The sequence below is a fragment of the Python bivittatus genome, unplaced genomic scaffold, assembly GCF_059951505.1.
Source record: "Python bivittatus isolate LINGU-HERP-01145 unplaced genomic scaffold, Pbiv_v1 ctg000190_np1212, whole genome shotgun sequence".
Lineage (NCBI taxonomy): Eukaryota > Metazoa > Chordata > Lepidosauria > Squamata > Pythonidae > Python > Python bivittatus.
In genome coordinates this window covers 1,772,018-1,791,091 of record NW_028277042.1, presented here as the reverse complement: position 1 = coordinate 1,791,091, position 19,074 = coordinate 1,772,018, and the positions used below count along the sequence as shown (strand labels likewise).

Here is a 19,074-nt window from a genome sequence, read left to right as displayed (position 1 = left end):
TGCCAGAGACTCTTCAGAGCGAGCTGGATCAACCTCTCCCTCCAGCCGAGCTGCTGCAGTTTCTGAAAAAGCCAGCTGCAGGGTAACCAAGACAGTCGTGTATAAATTCATGCTAATAACATATTTTTTTAAAAAAAGGGGGGTTGGAGAGAAAGAAAAGTGGGGTCAAGAGCAAGCGAGGCAGAGAACAGGAGTGACTGGGAACTTCTCTGAAAGATTGGCATTAGAGTGAATATTTCCCGTTTTCGGAAATATTTGCAGTAGAGTGAAGGCCAGCAATTGGCTCTGGGAAAGCGCAGATATGGGATGACGGGTTCAAGAAGTCAGTAGGAAAGAAGCAGCTAGAGAACTTCCCAGCCAAGTTGAGGGTCAGCCTAACTGTGGTCCAGCCCTGCTTTCTCTGCTGGTAATGAAGCATCAAGGGCTGTAATTAATACTGGCATTGTACAAGTAGGGAGTCCCAAGAGCAAGCCTTGGTTTCACTGTTCCCCCTTCCTTTCTTGCTGGGTGGGTTGGAAGGGTCTCTTCCCTGGGAGGTAGACCCTTCCTACAGGCCAGAAGAAACCCCCTTATTGCTGGGCTAATTTCAGGGGAAAGCATGGCCAGAACACGAACCCCTCTCTCGTTGGCCGCGTTGGGGATGGCTTCCTCGTGGGCCCTGCCTGACTCCGACTCTCCTGAGCTGCTTGTGGTGGGATGGGAAGTGCCTTCAGCAACCCCTGCTAAGAATATGTGCAGCGACTGCACAAGATCACAGGGTAAATGTGGAACAGGAAAGTAGCCATGGAATCCAGCTTTTGCAAATCCTTTTTTAGTCCATCCAGATGGGCAGAGCATCACAGGACTGGCGAGGACGGGGGAGTCAGTGGGCCATGTCTGCCTGTCTCATCATGCTCCATCTTTGGAGAAGGCTTAAAGGGGCATGTCAGTGGGTGCCAGAGATAAAGCACTTCGGGGGTTGGAAATAGTCCTGCCTTAAAAGGATAGGTCTCTGGCTCAGACTTAGCCCTCCCACGGTCCTTCTAATCTTCTCAATGAACTGACACCAAGAGCAGTCGCCTGGTAGGAAGAGAATCAGTGCCTCGGGGAGATTGATTCTGGGATTCTGGATTCAGGATGATAAAGCTCTGCACTCAGGGCTAGAAAACATTGTGAATTCCGGAGCATCAGCGTCTTTCTTTTAATTGCCATCCTGGGCAGCACTAGACAGTCTGTGAGGGACCTATGACCTATGATCTTCGGGTAGCAGGTTGCAGAAGACTGCCTTTTATTGGGAAGAAAGGGAAACAGATGCATAGCTTTTCCTTTAAGCGAAAGGGTGAAAATGTCAGCTCCTTCACTGGAAAGCCTCATGGCTTCCCTCTTTCACTCAACAACATGTGTCATGCGTGTGGCATGTGTAAAAGAGGACAGGGCTTCCATTCCAGGGCTGTGGCTGTCCTTGGTAAAGGCACTAGCCGTCCAGGTATCCAGGACTTTAGTCTTCCCTGAGGTGCTCAACCAGGGTTAAGTCCCACTTCTGAATGCAGGGGGAAAATGGTGGACACTTCCCTTGTCAATACCAAATGAATAAATATTCTTTCTGGTTGGTTAATGAATAACCCACTTTTCCCTCATAAACTCTGCTTACGCAGTTCACAGTGGCTGTTAAACATATGGAATGTATAGAAAGAAAAAGAGTTTGTTATCAACTGCATCAGTAAATTCCTACAGTGACAGTGACGCTGTCAAGGTCTTGCCCCAGTGCCTGGAGACTGTACGGGTCTGGATGGGGAGGAACAGCTTCAGGCTCAACCCTAGCAAGACTGAGTGGCTGTGTGGCCCCCCAGGGCTGGGGAACATGGCTCTGGATGGAGCTCGCACTGGTGCACATTCAGATCTGGTGCACAACTTGGGAGTCTTCTGGACTCTCAGTTCCGACTCACGGAGCAGGTGACAGCTGTGGGCAAGAAGGCTTTTGTATAAATCCATCTGGTGTGCCAGTTGTACTTGTTCTGAACAGAGGGGCCTTCCTCACAATCACTCATGTCTTGGTCACTATTTTTTTTAGTTTGTATTAGTTTATCTCTGTTAATAAAATTACTATAAAAAACTCATGTCTTGGTCACCTTGCATGTAGATTATTACACTGCGCGCTACATACCTTGAAGACTACGCAGAAGATGCAGCTGGTCCAGAATGCAGCAGTGTACTAGGAGCATGCCTTGATAGGCCCATGTAACACCTCTGCTTCGTGGACTGCACTAGTTGCCAGTCTGCTTCCAGGTGTGATTCATGGTGCCAGTTATTACCCATAAAGCCCTACCTGACACATGGGTTAACTATTGGATGGACTGTGTGTCTTCTTCGGTATCTGCCCATCCTTTCCATTCAGAGTTGGCATGATCCAGGTCCCCTCAATTAAGCAGTATTATCTGATGGAATCCCAGAAGGGTGCTTCTTCTATTGCAGCACCCACCTTCTGGGACAGCATTGTCCCAGACACTTAAACAGCCCCTACTCTGCTCACCTTCAAGCAAGCCTTGAAGACCTGGCTCTTCCCCAGTCCTTGAGCTAAGATGAGTAGAGGCCTCCTTTGGCACGGCTTGTTTGTGGTTAAGCTTCCAGGTTAACCATTGTGTTTTTTCTTGATTATTTTTATGCTTTGTTTTTATTGTTGCGTGCCACCTAGAGTCATCTGGAGTTGGACAGCCTTATAAATATGATAGATAGATAGATAGATAGATAGATAGATAGATAGATAGATAGATAGATAGATAGATAGATCCATACATAAAATAAGAGAACAGTATTTGTTCAAGAAATATATAGGGCAAATACAAGAAGACAATGAAATAACAAATAAAGAGCAAAAATAAAATTGTAAGTCAGACACAAACAAGCTACCCCGATGAATTCCAGCATTGTTGGCTTGCTGGACTTTAACTTGGCTTCATCGCTGCTCTTGAAGAGATGGCAGTGCCTCTCTTGGCTGGATTCCTCCAGGGCAGATTGATAGCAATAAAAGAGAAATGCTGAGGAATAGTCGTGAGGGCAGATCTCCAGGACAGGGGAGTCTTTAATTTCAGACATGTCATAATTTGGGATATATTTTCCACACTCAGCATGGAGTCATTGGGATTTGGGAGGATCTCACAGATGAATTTCTAGTCCAGTGTTAGACTAAAACCGTAGACAGAAATCTTGATTTCTGAAAAATTCCAGGCAAAGGCTGACCAATTGTGCAGAGAACAAGTGCTAATGTAGAAGTTAACAATATGGTGCGTATGGGTGCCAAATTTCCTACAGTGTTCCTAGATCATGTTTGCGGAAACCCCCAGATAAATGCTTAAAAACATTTAAAAAGACCACTTCTTTCCATATGTCAGACCTTATTTCTTTGAAAATGTTGCCATTCTTCCTGCATTAGGTGTTCCAAGGACCAGGTGCTGCAACAGAAGAGGTATGCCTTCTGGGTCCTGCACATGACACTCTTTAATTGACAGGACCTGCAGCATGCCTCTTCTGCCGGATGGGTAGAGACAGTTCGTGAAGTCAAGGACAACCATTGTATTCAGTGTCAACCTCCCTCTGTGTAGAGGGAATAGGGAATGGTCTTGAAGGACCGGAGGAAGTGCCGGAGGAAGTGCCATTACCAAGGCAAGGATCAGATAAGAGGGGCTTGAGCCTGGGCCAAGAATAGAACAAGAAAACATCTTGTTCACATGAAAATAAAGTAAGGAGGGGGAAAGCACATTCACACTTGCAAGATTCTGTTGCTACAGCTGTTACGGTAAAAGTAGTCCTGACCTACATGGCATTGTTTTCTTAGTCTGGTCTATCTTGTAGGGATGACATCAAACTTGCAAGTCTCAATATGCTTTCCCCTCCCATACTTTATCTCCACGGGAAGTAGGGAGCGGCTTGTCTGAGATGTTTTCTCAAATTACGTATTTTCTTAGGCCTGGGTTCAAGCCCCTCTTATCTGACCATTGCCTTGGTAATGGCTCTTCCTCCTGTCCTTCAAGGCTGTTCCGTATTCCCTCTACGCTTTGTCATGGCACTAATGAAATCACTGGATATTGGTAGCAGAGATGAGTGCCTTTTGGTGCTGAGCCCTCCAGATTCTGGGGTCTCCCCCATAGGATCAGTCTCCGATTCACCTCTCACAGCTCCAAAGAATGGGGTTTGCCCTTGCCCTTCCCAAATAAGATATATGATCCAACCGTTCTTTGTGGCCATGTGCTGTAACCCCAAACACCTCCAGATAAGATCAAGAACCCTGGCCATATGAGTGGAAGTCACACAAGAGCCAATATTGGGGTTCAGGTCACAACCAGCGCCAAAATACCAAGTCACCAGAGACTCTACTCCCATCTATGTTGGGGACAAGGGACTCTCCATGCAACTCCATGGGACTTTTTCTAGAAGGAAGTATATTAACAGGTTCTTGCAGAGATGTCAGATCATGGCTTTTTAAAAAAATTTTCAGATGATTTAGTTGATTTGCTAAAATGGGATTTTCACAATGCAGTCATGGTGGAATTGAAAAGCAATATTCAGTTCCTTATATTTCCCAGAAGCAAGAATAATACTTAAAGGCACTTAAGTACTTAAAGGCAACTGCTTGTTCCTGTTTTCTCAGCTTTAATTCCGCATAGATGGAAGCACTACCATGTAGCGGAGTATGATGTATTTCTGTCCAATAAAGGTTTTTCCTCAACAGCAGTATCAGTCTCAAAATATTTCTTAGCTCAGAATTGTACAAAAGTTGGGAAAGCTGCACATGAACGTATGTATAATAACTTTGAGGATCATTTTCTTAAGCTGTGTGAAAAGCATGTACAAAGGTTGTTTATAAGAAGAGAAGCGAGGGTCAGGATTAGGGAAACCTACATATGAAAGCATGTCTGTTCATCTGCACACACACATCACACGCAATGATGTGGATCTTTCATATATCACATGAAATACATGGGATACCAACCTGTTTGTCTGACCTTGCAGAACAAGGCCATAGAAAACAACCCAAGGTTAAAGCAAGCTTAGCATGTAGTACAGATACCGCTTTAAGCATCTAACCTGGTTAAGGGTGCTGTGCGTACCCTGCTGATCTATGTATGGGGGAGCGGGCTTAGTATATTTCTCTCTCTCGTGTATTGTTACTTCAGAGAATTGATGACTGTATTTCAGTACCGTATTTGACCAATCAGATCTAGCATGCTGGCTTTTTCCTGCACGCAATCAATCTTGCTGGCTTGATATAAAGGGGAATATCTGTTCCAGTCTAAGATTTAATTTAGTCCAATTGTTACGTACAGCTTTACAGGGTGGAAGGGCTCCTGAGGCTCAGAGGGCCCAGTGACTTGTGCCTAGAATTTAATGGGATGGAAACGGAGCCCCTTGATGGGGGGGGTAGGATTTGTGGGGGAAGGATACAGAGCAGCTGTTCTCAACACAATGCCTCTGGGTGCGTGGAGACTTTAACTCCCAGCATCCCCAATTTGGCAGAATGAGGATTCTGGGAATTGCAGTTCACTGCATCTGGGGACATCAGGATGGAGAGATCCTGTGCAAGCCTGGCGATTCAGCAGGGCTGCCTTCTGACTAGTGCAAGTAGATCTAAAGGCTGGATTTGCCCCTTCACCCAGCAATTTTGACCTTCCTTCTGGAGACCCCAAGAAGGGGGAGGTGAAAACCTTGAAACTGCAGGTAACGTACCTTAACCCTGGTGACCTTCCCTCCTGCAGGATGCTAACTGCATTCCCCCTTTAATGGACGGAACATGTGATGAATAAAACAGAGCCAAGGCTGCAAATGTAAGGGGGCAGCCTCCATGCAGTCGTTGTTGGCATAGGGGAAGTCAACCAGTGGAGGCTGGGGGCAGGTTTCTGGTCGGTGGTTGGCCAAAACTCTGGTGGAGGGTTGAGCCCACCCAGAAAAAGCTTGCCAAGGGCCTGCCACCAGCTGGGTGAAGGTTGGCTTTGGAAGTAGAAAACGAAGGCTCAGCTCCTGATTAATCTGCGGCTGGCTGGTGCAGTCTCTCTGTTTTGTTTCACGCCCTTCAGGGGTCTATCCGAATCCTGATTATGGTCATAGGGCACTGTCAGACGGGGGATTCCTAGTGCTGCAATGCAAAGGACATGCAGCTATTTCCTCCTGTGACGGATCAATTCTGCTGTGAATGAGACAAAACAAAGAAGGGCTACACATTTGAGAAGGCAGCTCTGTGCTGCGGCTGGTGTTGGGGAGAATCACACTTGGAGACACCCCTCCCATAAAGGCATCCTTCCGCTTCTAGAGAAAAAGAGCCTTGTTTCTAGGCTATACTGGTAATTATAGGATAATTTTTCTCGGCTGCCATATCTGTTTATTTTGTGATGTACTTGTTTTAATTGTTTTTAGGATTGGTCGCCGCCCACTTGGTTGAGATAGGCAGCCATAGAAATTAAAATAAATACATACATAAATAGGCAGGGTATAAGTGCAACATTTTTAAGAGCAAATGAAGAATCCACAAAGTGTGATCTTAGGACATCTGCAAGGAGAGAGTTGCAACTATACAGCAGAGTGTATTCTGATTCCTATAAACCAGTGTTGTCCAAACTTGGCCACTTTAAGATGAGTGGACTTCAACTCCCAGAATTCCCCAGCCAGCCATGCTGGGTTAGGGTTAGGGTTAGCATGGCTGGCTGGCTGGGGAATTCTGGGAGTTGAAGTCCACTCATCTTAAAGTGGCCAAGTTTGGACAACACTGCTATAAACCAAAGGCACAAGTTCCCGGTATTTTGAAATGGGCCACAGGTGTACATCCTATACTGTTTACGAAACTGTGAGCCTAAAATCGGCCTAAGCTTCGTCCTAACTGAGCTGGTGACTTACTGGATGCATCCTGGTAGTTTTCTTGGGAGGTGTCTGGTTGTGGTTCGCCACCCTCTTCATCTGGTGTAGCCTAAACCCTGGGATTTCCTGGGAAGCTCCCTGGTCCAACTCGGTTTAGCTTCTGAGATCAGCCAAGGTTGGACAGATACTGCCATCTACTGAAGCTAAGCAGGCCTATCATATAAAAAAAAAAAAGCCACACCACCCATCCACGTGTGTGATGTGCTCGTACCCCCTAGGGTAGCCATTCACCACCAAAAGATTGCCCACCCCTACTGTGGCAACGTGGTGCCTCCAGCCATTCGGGGCTACAGCTGGCGTTATTAGCAGTGATCTGTTCTCCCCAGTCCACTCCCCAGGCAGGCCCCCTCAGCTGTCCCAGGGAGCTTCTGCAGTCCATGTGCTGATGGTGGAACAGGTTTTTGAAGTGTCCCTCTCTCTGTGTTACCCCAAGCCCTCCAAAGGTTTTTTTTTTAATTATTATTATTATTATTATTATTACTACTACTACTACTACTATTACTACTACTACTATTACTACTACCACTATTGATGGTCGCACAGTCAGCCAGATGTTCAGATTGAATTTGGCATTTTTATCCACCTGTCTACTCCTTCCCAAGGACATGGGATAGGCAGATGTTCTTGTTTGATGGTGTTAGAGGTATTTTTGCAGGATATAAGCTGTTCTAAGTAAAGCTGCATTTTGTAATTGACTGATGGTGATTTTGTCAATGCCGCTGGTCTTCCAGATGTTTTGGGATTGCACCTAAGGCACCTATAATTATTGGTATCTATAATAATAATAATAATAATAATAATAATATTTTGCAATTATTATTATTATGCTTAATAATCAATGTTCTCTGAGCAGATGACAAATTTATTTAAAACATTCAAAAGGGGAAGCAATTAAAATGCAGCTGTGTGCATCCCTTTTACATAGGTACCTTTTTATTCCCTTCCTCATCCACCACTTTTCCATAAAGTTTGCCTTTTTAGCTGGTTCATTTTATCTTGTAATAACATTTGTATTCTGTTACAGTGAGAAGTGTAATGTCCCCAGTCCACCATATCATTCAGTTAGGTGTCAGTCAAAGAAAGCCTAATATGGGGAGAAAATATGGATATAAAATGGCAAGGACCATTTTCTGGTGCATCTAAGTTTCTGCCTCCGAAACACCTCCTTGCTGAGATCTAGAACTTCTAAGCCACACGGTTCACATCTATGGCCTGTACATAATCCTGTATATCAACCCTTGGTGTCCATTACAAGACACCAGGACATCATCATGACTTTACTGCAATGAGTAATTTGCGTCAGTTGCATCGTGACATTTGAAGCAAGTAAGTCACATCAGTTGCATGTTGATGTCATGGTGCACATGCTACCATCTGCCACACAGACATTCCCTGTCCTTGCCTGTGCCACCACTTAGGTTCCTCTGTGCTTTTGGAGACTTGGCCCTGACTTAGACATCCCAATGCTATTTATTCTGATATAGTATGAAATGAGGAGGTAGACCAGCTTAGAGTCATTAAAGGCCAAGATCTTGGCTGCCCATGGAGATCAAGGGCAGTTCAGTGAATGGTTAACATTTGGAAATGCCTTCCTCCAAGCTAGTGTGTCTGATCATGGGCATTGTAATCCAACATTCCTGGAGAGCACTAGATTCCTAGAAAGTCCAACAGCTTCCCCAGACTCTGGGGAAGTGAATTGGAAAATGAAATGAGTGCAAAAAAGATTCTGCAAAATTAAGGGGTTTGGATTCACAACTCTTGAGCTATGCAGTCATGTGCATAAAAGCACAGTTGTTATTTCTGGCAGCTGGGGGTGTTGGAACAGAAACTCCCGGCTGCTTCAGAATCTCTGTGGATGTGGGTAAGACAAACATATTTCTGAAGGTGGTTTCAAGGGTGTCCACCGGGGTGTGTCCAGCTCTGCAAAATGGCGGGTGCGGCATTGTTTCCTTGAGTTTTACCTTGCTCATACAAACAGATCCTCCTGCTCCTCCTCCCACCTCCCCTTTCTCTCTTTGACTCAGATCTACCGGCGTTGCTGGCTGGTGTTCCGGAAATCTTCCAGCAAAGGTCCCCAGAGGTTGGAGAAGTACCCAGATGAGAAGTCAGTGTGTTTACGGGGGTGCCCAAAGGTGAGATCTCCCCAACTTCCTTGATCTAGAGCAGTCATTCCCAACATCCTTCCAGATGTCTTGGGACTACACTGCTCAGAATTCCTCACCAGCAGTATAGTCCAAAAATATCTGGAAGGTTCCAGGTTGGGGAACATTGATGGAGCATATCAGGGAGTGCCCCTGCACCTTCCTGAGAGCAGAAGGAGGCAGACTCCTTCTCAGAGCCAATTTGCAATTTGCCTGCTCCAATTCAGCATCATTTCCTAGTTCGGTGACATTCTCATTACCATTAAATGCTTCCCTGGGGCACCATTGTGGTTCATGTGACAGTGCTGGCTGGAAAAACATATTTGCCCAAGGGAACCATCATGGCAAAAATAACCTTGTTTATGTGTTAGAGGGAGTGGTCCTTTCATAATATCCCTTCCTACTGCCGGTCTGTTCTGGCTTCTTCGGTGACTTCCAAAGCTTCTATCCCATTGTCTTAGCCACGTGCCTTTGAGCCAAACTCTGGGCACCCCAGCCCATTCTGATGCCCTCAGGTTCCTTGAAAATGGAGCCAGGTCTATGGAGGTCCATGGAGCCAGGTCTATGGAGCCTGCCCCATGAGCTTGGAGATTTGCCTCCAGACCAACCAAAGGCCCTTCTGGCCAAAAGGGCACCAGGCTCATTTGACCCAAGAAGATCCTAGGTGGTAAGGTAAAGTTGCTCCTGATGACTTCGAGAACACAATACCAGCAAGTGGTTTGGCACTGCCTTCTTCTGGGACTTTTTTCACATTTTTGCTTCCCAACCTGATCCTCCATCCAAGTACTAAGTGAATCCAACCACTGCCTAGCTTTTGAAAATCTTCCAAGTTCAACTAGATGTTTGCTCCCTAGCTGGACCATGGCTGGTAGCTGGAAATAATTGTCCATTTTCAGACCTCACTCAAATTCTAAAGCTGGAATACCTGGAAAATAAAGAAATCTAGTTCCAGCGGCTTATCCCAGCAAAGTTGCTTGTTTTGCCCAGCATCCACCATCCCTCTTCTACCCATGTTTCTTGGATGTCCTTGGATAATGATCCAAGGAGCTAACCAGAATTAAAGTTTTTTCCTTTTCTCTGTGCTGGAATGGAAGTCATAATGGCACCCTTCTCCAAACAGCATCTTCCAGATGCCTTGCAACTCTACCTAGGGAGTTGCAGTCCTAACACCAAGTTGCCCACCAAGTTAGGGCAAGCGGTTGTAGACCTTGCCGGGAGATGCCTCAGGAAAAGGGGCTTCCATACAGAATCTGGCTTCCCCTCCAGGTCACTGAGATCAGCAACGTGAAATGTATCACAAGGCTGCCCAAGGAGACCAAGCGACAAGCTGTGGCCATCATATTTATGGATGACTCAGCTCGGACGTTCACCTGTGAATCAGGTAGGAGGCTGCTGCTGCAGTGGTGGCATTTCTGGTTGCCTTGGAGTGATGGCTGACAAAGCTGGATGTGATGGGTGGGGTTGCATTGAATAGCAATCAGCCCGAATGCCATTTGCCGACAAAGGGTGGTTTTCATCTTGCAGAGCTGGAAGCAGAGGAATGGTACAAAACACTGTCCGTTGAATGCCTGGGGGCACGGCTCAATGACATCAGCCTTGGTGAGCCGGATCTGCTGGCACCTGGAGTGCAGTGTGAGCAAACTGGTAAGGCAGGTGCTATTCCTCGGCCAGTCCAAACCCAGGGGGCAGAACCTGAGGACCCGGGGCCACCTGCAGTCTTCGGTTTTGATGCAGCCTTCAGACCTGCTGTCACCAAGCTGTAATCTTCAATGTGCTACGTAGATGGGGAATATTATATAAGGAGTGAAGCAATCATATTAATTGCATTTAATATCATTTTGGTTCAACTGAAATGAAATATGTTTGCTTTTACCCATCTAAAAGTTTCTTGGGTCCCAGGCCTCCCTCCCTCCTACCTACCCATCTACCTACCTACCTACTTTTGGAGGGCCATCCCTGGCGTGCTCCAGGAAGATCAAAGGTGGCCATCATCCTCAAAGGTCCATGTGCCCCTGCCTTGGAAAGAGGACGGGGCAGGCAAGCTGGAGAAGCTGCCACCTGCTTTGAAACAGGCACTGGAAAAAACAGTTGTGCTAGGAGTGTTTTGGGAACAGTGCTGGCAGTAAACATTGACAAAAGCTTGGGGGCAGATCAAGATGTGGCCTTGACTGAGACTTCCTTTGTAGCCAGAAAGGCAAACAAAGTGAAAGGGTTCAAAGTTAAGGTACAACTAATTTGAGCCCCAAACTTGGAGTCTGGGAAACAAGAGGGTAGGGGATTTTGGAAGACAAATTAAGGAACGTTGGGGGTCCTGAACCATTTTTGCATTTTCTTCTGCAGACCGGTTTAATGTCTTCCTCCTGCCATGCCCCAATCTGGATATCTATGGCGAATGCAAGTTGCAGATCACCCATGAAAACATTTACCTCTGGGATATGCACAATCCCCGTGTCAAGCTTGTTTCTTGGCCTTTGTGTTCCCTGCGTCGCTATGGACGAGATGCCACGCGGTTCACCTTTGAAGCTGGCCGGTATGTGTGTACTCATCTCCACTTGGGGGGCTTGGCACCTGTGTAGCAGATCTTCCTTTGGCCCAGAAGGCAGGCCCTCCTGAAGAAGTTAACATGTTCTGAACCTGGAGGGCAAATTAAAGTACCAATTTCCAGATCCTCCATACTGGATATAACACAGAAGACCTGTAGATGATTTTAAAGCAATTGCTCTCTTGGCTCAGCCTATTTCACAGGGTTGCTTTGAGACTATAAAGGAGGGGTGGAAAAAAATAGCACTGTTTTTTGCCTCTTAGGGGAAAGATGTAAATGTAGTGATAAGGTAGGCTACAGGGCAGGCTATAGATATTAGGGACTCTGATTTCCAGCTGTTCTGCATGGATTTACTTCAGTTAGTGTTGTTGCTGAGTACTACTGACTATAGGGGGAACAAATCTTCACCAGCCTGTGGGCCTCCGGTTTACAAATTCGGGCTCAGCTTGTGCCATTTTGACTTGTTTCCCCTTTCCTGAAGTTCACCTTCTGGAGCTAATGATTTATGGAAAAGGAGAAGAGAGTGCCGGAAGTCCTTGTTTGACCTGAACATCTTACCAACTGAAACTTCATGATTGTGTTTGGAGAACTTGAGTCCATACTTATTATTTAGATGCCCTGGAAAAATATAGTTCTCAGAGATTATTGCTTTGACAAAATCCCATTTGTAAAATGTTTGACTCTAATGAAGGACAACAGTATCTTCAAGGAAAAGTCAAGGTGGTGGTGGCAGCAGGGTGATCGAAGCTCTGCCCCTTTGCACCGCATGTGACATTGGCATACATACAAAAGGACAGGGCTTCAATTGCACTGTTCTGACCACCATCTTGACTTTTTTGACCCCATCCTCTGGACACTGCTGGCCAAAGAACAGGCCTATCCCCTCTTCAGCTTGCCTTCACTGGTTATTGCTGTAGAAAGGGAAAAGGAAAGAGGAGAAGTGGGAGGAAAAGGCCAGCAAAGGAAGCTGGAAGATGGTTGAGGTCTACCACAGAAGTCTTTAGAAAAGTCTGTGAAAAATAAGCCCAAAGTTTTAATTGAAAGACATTTTGATGATCTGGTTTTAGTTCCATTCTTGTTATAACCCCGTCAGTTGAGCATAAAACAGAAATGGAATGGGGTATAGCTAGGAAGGAAAGGAGAAAGAAAACAGTCAACGATGGTTTTGTCTTCTTCATAAAGAGATCCTAGCTTCTTCTGTCTTTCCAAATAAACAATTTACCTGACTCCTCCCCCCCACAAGGTATCAGGTGGCCCATCCTATCAGATTTGACAAGCCTTGATGTTACTCTTGGATGGCGCTGAAATAAAGGAGAAAAGTTTACTTAACACCGACACAGTAAGGACAGCTTAAGCCAGTCCAGGGGTGTCTTTGTGATGCAAGTAGGAAAGGGGCAGAACTTACCTCATTATGTTGTAACGCACATTTTATCCTTTGCCCCCTCATCGCCCCTTGCTCCCTACGGGTACCCATGGGCTTGGGGGCAAGATGAGCACACCTTCATGGGGGATACAGCAGAAACCATGGCCAAGACTTGCTGGCTGTGATTAGGGGCAAGCTGTACCCAAGTGGATAGTTAGGTACAAGAAACCTCCCTGGGCTTCTCGCTACACAAAATAGGCAACCATTTGTTGTACTGTACTCAGTTTATTTCAGGATTTTCACTCTCACCCGTAAGAATCCAAACCTAATTTCCATGACTTTTCAGCTTTCTCCTTTGATAGGCCCCCATTACTAAATTTTGCAAATTGATCTAAACTAGTGTTGAGACCAATTTAAAGTTAAAGTTGGTTAAACCACCCAACTTCTGGCTGGCTGGGGAATTCTGGGAATTGAAGTCCACACATCTTAAAGTTGCCAAGATCGAGAAACACTGGTTCAGATCGTTCCAGTCTGCACCTATGAGGGACTCCTCCAGCTAATTGCCATCTACAAAGGAAAGAAATAGGATCTTTCCCTTTTAATCCAGACCTTCCCTGACTCATTTAGCCTGGCTTTTTATACCATGATTAGAGGAATTTTTCCAGTGTTACCACACCCTGCTCTGAGGCGGTGGAACTCTGTTCTAACAACATCACTGTTGTTCTGCTGGCAGTGAAAGCAAAAGAATAACCCCTCTGCCAGAGGCAAAAATCTCCAAGGAAAAGGCAGGTTCCATGTCCCTCCTCCTTTGCAGTTTGTGGGAGGATTCCAGATCTTTGGAGGACAAATCTGTGATCTGTTTAAAAGCTTATCCATGTGCAATGTAGATCAACAACTGCCTTCTCGGGCCACTCCAGGCTGCGCATAACTCAATTTAACTGTCTGTACTAGTGTTATTCCTGGTCATAGCTGTCCCAAACCACTGTTTGCAGATCTTCTTCTGACTTTATTTGTAGTCTGCTTGTAGTTCTCCCTGTGATGAATAAAGGGCTGGCACAATCCTGCTGATAAATTTAGCTAGCTTTAAAACTATGTGCCCAGCTTGGGGGATAGTGATGTGGGGGGCAGGCAGGCTAACCCTACAAGGTCTCCTGATCTTCTGGCCGACCTGCATCTAGATCACACCCCCAGTGATTGTGAATGCTGGTATCCCAGTGGGTGTGTCAGGGCTCTCAAAGAGTGAGTTAACTCCTACACCAACTGGAAGAGGCCATGAATCCATAGTGGAGTTGGACTTGACTCTACTGGCAGGGTTTACACATGACACTAAGCCACAAACTAGCCAGTTCCATTTTTGCCTAGCAGGTGATTCCAGCCTGTGTATTAGCTTCTAGTTCAGGGGGTCATGTCGATGCAATAATTCAAGTTTCTTTGGTAAACCAAAGTTCAACCAGCCATGTGTCAGCATGTCGTGCAAATATAGTCATAGTGAGGTTCACTGCATCTGGATTAGGGCTAGCTTTCCTCCTTCATGGTTGTCACTATGACCTCTTGGTGGGTTCACACATCATGAATGCTCCCTGGAGGTTGAGACAACTCTTCAACATAGAGCAGTTGGATTTCAAGAATCAGCTGGCATTCGCACACCAATAGTATCAGTTTCAGAGACCTCTTGGTGCCAGAAGGGTTCTGCACGCCACCCGTAGATTGCACGTAGCATTCCAAGGCTCTAGGATGCAATTTATGGAGAGGGAAGATTTTCCCCAGAAAAATGAAGGAGGATGAGTTTCCCTCATTTTGCACCTGCCCTTGCAGCCGGTATTCTGCTGCACCAGTGTCTTTCTTTTGGTATTACCAGTCCATAGATATATAGGAAGCCCCCATGAGTGTCTTGAAATAATTGCATCTGCTTCCGGTTCACAAATGTCAAAATGCCCCACGTGGTTGCTGTTCATTACTGTAAGATTCGTGGAAACTAGAAAATGTCAAGATGGATCTGAGCAGAGTATCTTTTTATTCAGGGGTGTGGGGGTCAAGAAAGTCAAGATGGCAGCCATGAGCCACTCCTTTTTTATGTGTGTTGGACGTGTAACATACAAAGGGGCAAGTTTGTGGCTTAGTGAATCATAACTGATGTGCGTCACAAAGATACCTGTAAAATTCTATTAGTGATTTGAAGCAAATGTCAAATATATATCCACAGGTCTAGCTTGTGGAAAGAAACAGAAATTGGTTTAAATCAGTAGGGTAGTGGCTGCAATGTTGTGATGCAGGTTCAACCCCTTTTGAACACGCATGTGCCTTTAGAAGGGGGAGGCTTGCCTTGCAATGTTTCAGCTGCCAGTTTTAATGTACTTACATCCATGGATGTCCGTACTAGATCAGAACCTAATCAAAAATGGAGCTGATCACCTTCATCTGGGGATGGCACAAACTGATGTCCCAATAGTTTTGTCTTCAATAAACCATTCCAAAAAAATGCTGAGCGGTGTTTGGTCACCCACTTAAGCCACACCACCAGGGAACTGGTGCTGTCATCTGTGAGTGACACACAGGGGCCACCATCAGGTTAATGATCTAAGGACATGCTGGTTTGTAGGTATGCAAGGCCATGTTGCTCCAGGCAAGTCAAACCCACTTTAAAAACCAAGTAGAAACATGATGATTCTTCGCACCGCTCTGATACCCACTGAGCTGGTAGCTTCCATACCGCTAATGGCAGTTGGTGGTCTTGAAGCGTGCTAGAGCACCAGCTATCAATTCCCTCTGCTAGCAAGTGTCGCAAGCTGTGAAGCAATTCTGTTGGCACTGTGTGGCTGGTTTCACCCAGCGCTAGACTAAAAAGGGTTGGGTAATAGTGATTCAGCACATTGAGGCACTGCTCACCCACTGCCTTTGCATGTTGCATGACCTAGGTCTTTGCCTTAAGCCATCATGTGGTTTCATTTCAGCATAGCATGTTGTACACATAGGAGCCTTGTGTACTGGTTCATCAAGGTCTACGGTGTACTTTGTTACGTGAATCCAACCTATGCATTTTGGGAGTAAGGACAGGGAGCATATGAGCTGAACGTGGGTCCAACATGCCCTTTTGCGGCAATCTCCTTGATCTGCTGATGTTTCTTGTTGCTTAGCAGGATGTGTGACGCTGGCGAAGGGCTGTACACCTTTCAGACCCAGGAGGGCGAGCAGATCTACCAGAGAGTGCACAGCGCCACCTTGGCCATTGCCGAGCAGCACAAGCGCGTCCTGATGGAGATGGAGAAGAACGTGAGAGTGAGTGTCTGTCGCCGCTGCTGGAGGGGGATGCAGACATTCTTATGCTTTTGAGCCATCCCTGCCAGGCATCCTCCAAATGTGTTGGGAGAACCAAAAGCCCCTGCTGGCTTTGGGAAGCTGCCAAGTTGTAGAAGGTTCTACTTTAGAGATGGGAAGTCACAGTCCAGAAATCATCCATCACTTGCAAAACTGAGCTGTATACATCGAGCCTGCATTGCGCAGAGAAGTGGAAAAGGTGGATTCGGACCTGGAAGGGAGGTTGATGCTTGTGACCTCTTTAAAGCATCAGGGAGGTGCTGAGTGTCATTAGTCTAACTTCTTTAATTGATATAAGTATCTTTTAACTCATCTCTCCTGCTTTACAACAGCAATTAAATAGTCATATGGAACGGGAAAATTAAGTAACTACGTTAGGTCAGTTTTGCTTAGGTTTAAGACGAACAACCTTTTGTCAAAATCTGTTTTGGGGCCCTGTTCGTGGACTCCAAAGAGTGGGATCATGATTACGATGACACTAGTGTGGCCAAGGACATGTTTGGCCCTTTGGTGTTGTGGGGAGGATGAATGGAGTTAAGGGGGAAAGTGAGTGCCTTAACTGTACCCCAAAACAAAAAATAAAAAATAAACTTCTTTGGATCTGTACGCAGCCCTCAACCCTAGATTAAGGTACAATGAAAACCAACCCCCTCCGTTATCTGAGATCTGTCTTTTATCAGGGGCATACCAGAACTGTCCACGCTAAAGGAGTCTTCGTTATCTCTCTGTACCCAGACTGCTTTCCATGTCATTCCTGACACCCACTTGAAAGGTCTTCCAAAACACAGATTGTAGCAAGAGTACCAGATGCATACCTCTTTCCCCCAGCCCAAGATCTGCAAACCACAATTACTATTGTAAAATAAGAACAATCGTTTTGCAAATGTGGACTTCTCTGGCTTATGTATCTTGAATGGGTGACAGACCTGCTGTCCACCAACCTGGTCTGATCTCCGCTTGTCTCTCACAGCTTGGGTGTCGATGCAGAGTTAGATGGTGTCGTGCTTTCTTTCTTTTTTAGATGGATGCTTTCAAACTGGGAGATGAAAACCAGCAACCCATTGGTGAATGGGGAGGAAGGAAGCTTCATGAGATTGGATGGGGTGGTATCAGGGCAGCTTCCTGTAGACAGTGTTTTTCAACCTTGGCAACTTTAAGATGTGTGGACTTCTGGCTGGCTGGGGAATTCTGGGAGTTGAAGTCCATGCATCTCAGTTGCCAAGGTTGAAAAACACTGCAGTAGACCATGTAAGGTAGCAAAGCCTTTTGACTGCTAGATACTGTTGGGAGGAGAGGGAATGAAGGAGGCATAGTTGTTGTGACCACTTTTTAATTAAATTAATTAATAAAGTGCCCCCTTTATGCCAGACTAATAGAGATCAATGAGACTCCTTCAGGGAACTCTGATTAGGCAGTTATGGAAGTCCTTTGACACAGATTCTCTTCCCCATTGCACACAGTCCTTCTGTTCAGCGACCCACCATCCGCAGTTCAGATTTTGGAAGCTAAACTCCTGCTCCTCCTTCTTTTCCAGTTGTTGAACAAGGGGACAGAGCATTACTCCTATCCCTGCACACCTACCACCATGTTGCCACGCAGTGCTTACTGGCATCACATTACTGGCTCACAGAACATTGCCGAGTCTTCCAGTTATGGGGGTGAGTTTGCATCTTCTTCCCTTCTGTTTCCCACGCAAGCATCGGTGAAGAAGGTTTTACTGCTGTTGAACTTCTCCTTTTCACTCCCCTGCTTGCCTTCAAAATAAAACTGCTCAAGATCCAGCTACTGCTGATAGCGCTCTGCTGAATGGAGCCAAGAAAGCTGCGGTGCTCCCTCGTTTACACTCCCACTTTTTCCCAAGGTGCCCAGAAAAAGTTCTCATGAAGCCTGGAGGTTCTGATTTTTAAGTGGAGGGACTGTTGCATCTGTACCTATAAAAGTGCTTTGAAAGCCAGAGGCAGCTTTTACTCTGCTACCTGATTGCCCTTGCATCCTTCTTGGATGTGAAAAGCTTTTTCTGGATTAGTACACTGCTAAATATAAGCAAGCTGACAGGACAGCTCTAATTTAATGCAACGTTGAGATGATATTCTGAAGTCAATCGTTCTGTGTCCTGTATTCCATTGGCATATTAATACACAGGGCTCAGTCCAAACGGAGTTAAGCACTTTTAAACCCTATTGATTTCCAGAGCACATCCTTCCATTTTGCCTCTGGAGCTAAGAAAGAAATGCTCAACTTTGGCTGGATCCTGTCCAGTGAATTAATTTATTTGGAATGCTCCTTTACTACTCTTCATCCAGAGTAGTTCTCTGTCATGTTGATTGATTCCTCTGTTGCAGGAATCTGTAGTATTCTCTGATAGCTTCTCTAACCTAAAGTTCCCAAGGGGAATTACATATCTATTTGTAATATTCAAATGTAATAGCGAAGAATCAAAGGTTGCCTATGTTTGATAATAGTTGATCTTGGTAGTAATAAAGCTGTTATATAATAATTCACAACAGCAATATGAATAATCAGTTTTACATATAACTTAGATTAAACAGTGAAGTCTCCTTGAACTTGAGGTTCTTGGTGACTTCATGGCCATCCAGGTACTACTTGGCTGTAGTATGGAAATGATTTGCCTTTAACCTCTTCTGGGACTTCTTCCAACTTTCCAGTCTAGCTTCCATTTCTGAGATTCATTGGTGGTGTCCCATCTACATCTTAAGTAGGAATAATCCTACCTAGCTTTCCAATCCAGACAAGGCTGACCAGGTGCTATCACCTGCTGAGGCATAATTTAAATGTCTAATTTTAATTCTACAGTCCTGTAAGGTAGCACA

The 19,074-nt window shown here is 45.6% G+C and overlaps 1 protein-coding gene across 6 annotated transcripts in view; it reads left to right on the top strand.

The window, feature by feature from the left end:
- Positions 1 to 19,074, top strand: part of DOK4 (docking protein 4) — a 59,414-nt gene that overhangs the window by 35,880 nt on the left and 4,460 nt on the right. For 5 of the 6 annotated variants that reach the window (XM_088135878.1, XM_088135876.1, XM_088135877.1 and 2 more), the window contains 6 exons: positions 8,907 to 9,014; positions 10,290 to 10,404; positions 10,548 to 10,667; positions 11,364 to 11,553; positions 16,063 to 16,204; positions 17,778 to 17,901. In XM_088135878.1, the coding sequence (XP_087992004.1) occupies positions 8,907 to 9,014; positions 10,290 to 10,404; positions 10,548 to 10,667; positions 11,364 to 11,553; positions 16,063 to 16,204; positions 17,778 to 17,901 (799 nt within the window). The remainder of the gene's footprint in view (positions 1 to 8,906; positions 9,015 to 10,289; positions 10,405 to 10,547; positions 10,668 to 11,363; positions 11,554 to 16,062; positions 16,205 to 17,777; positions 17,902 to 19,074) is intronic. The other variant, XM_088135880.1, reaches the window with a different exon arrangement.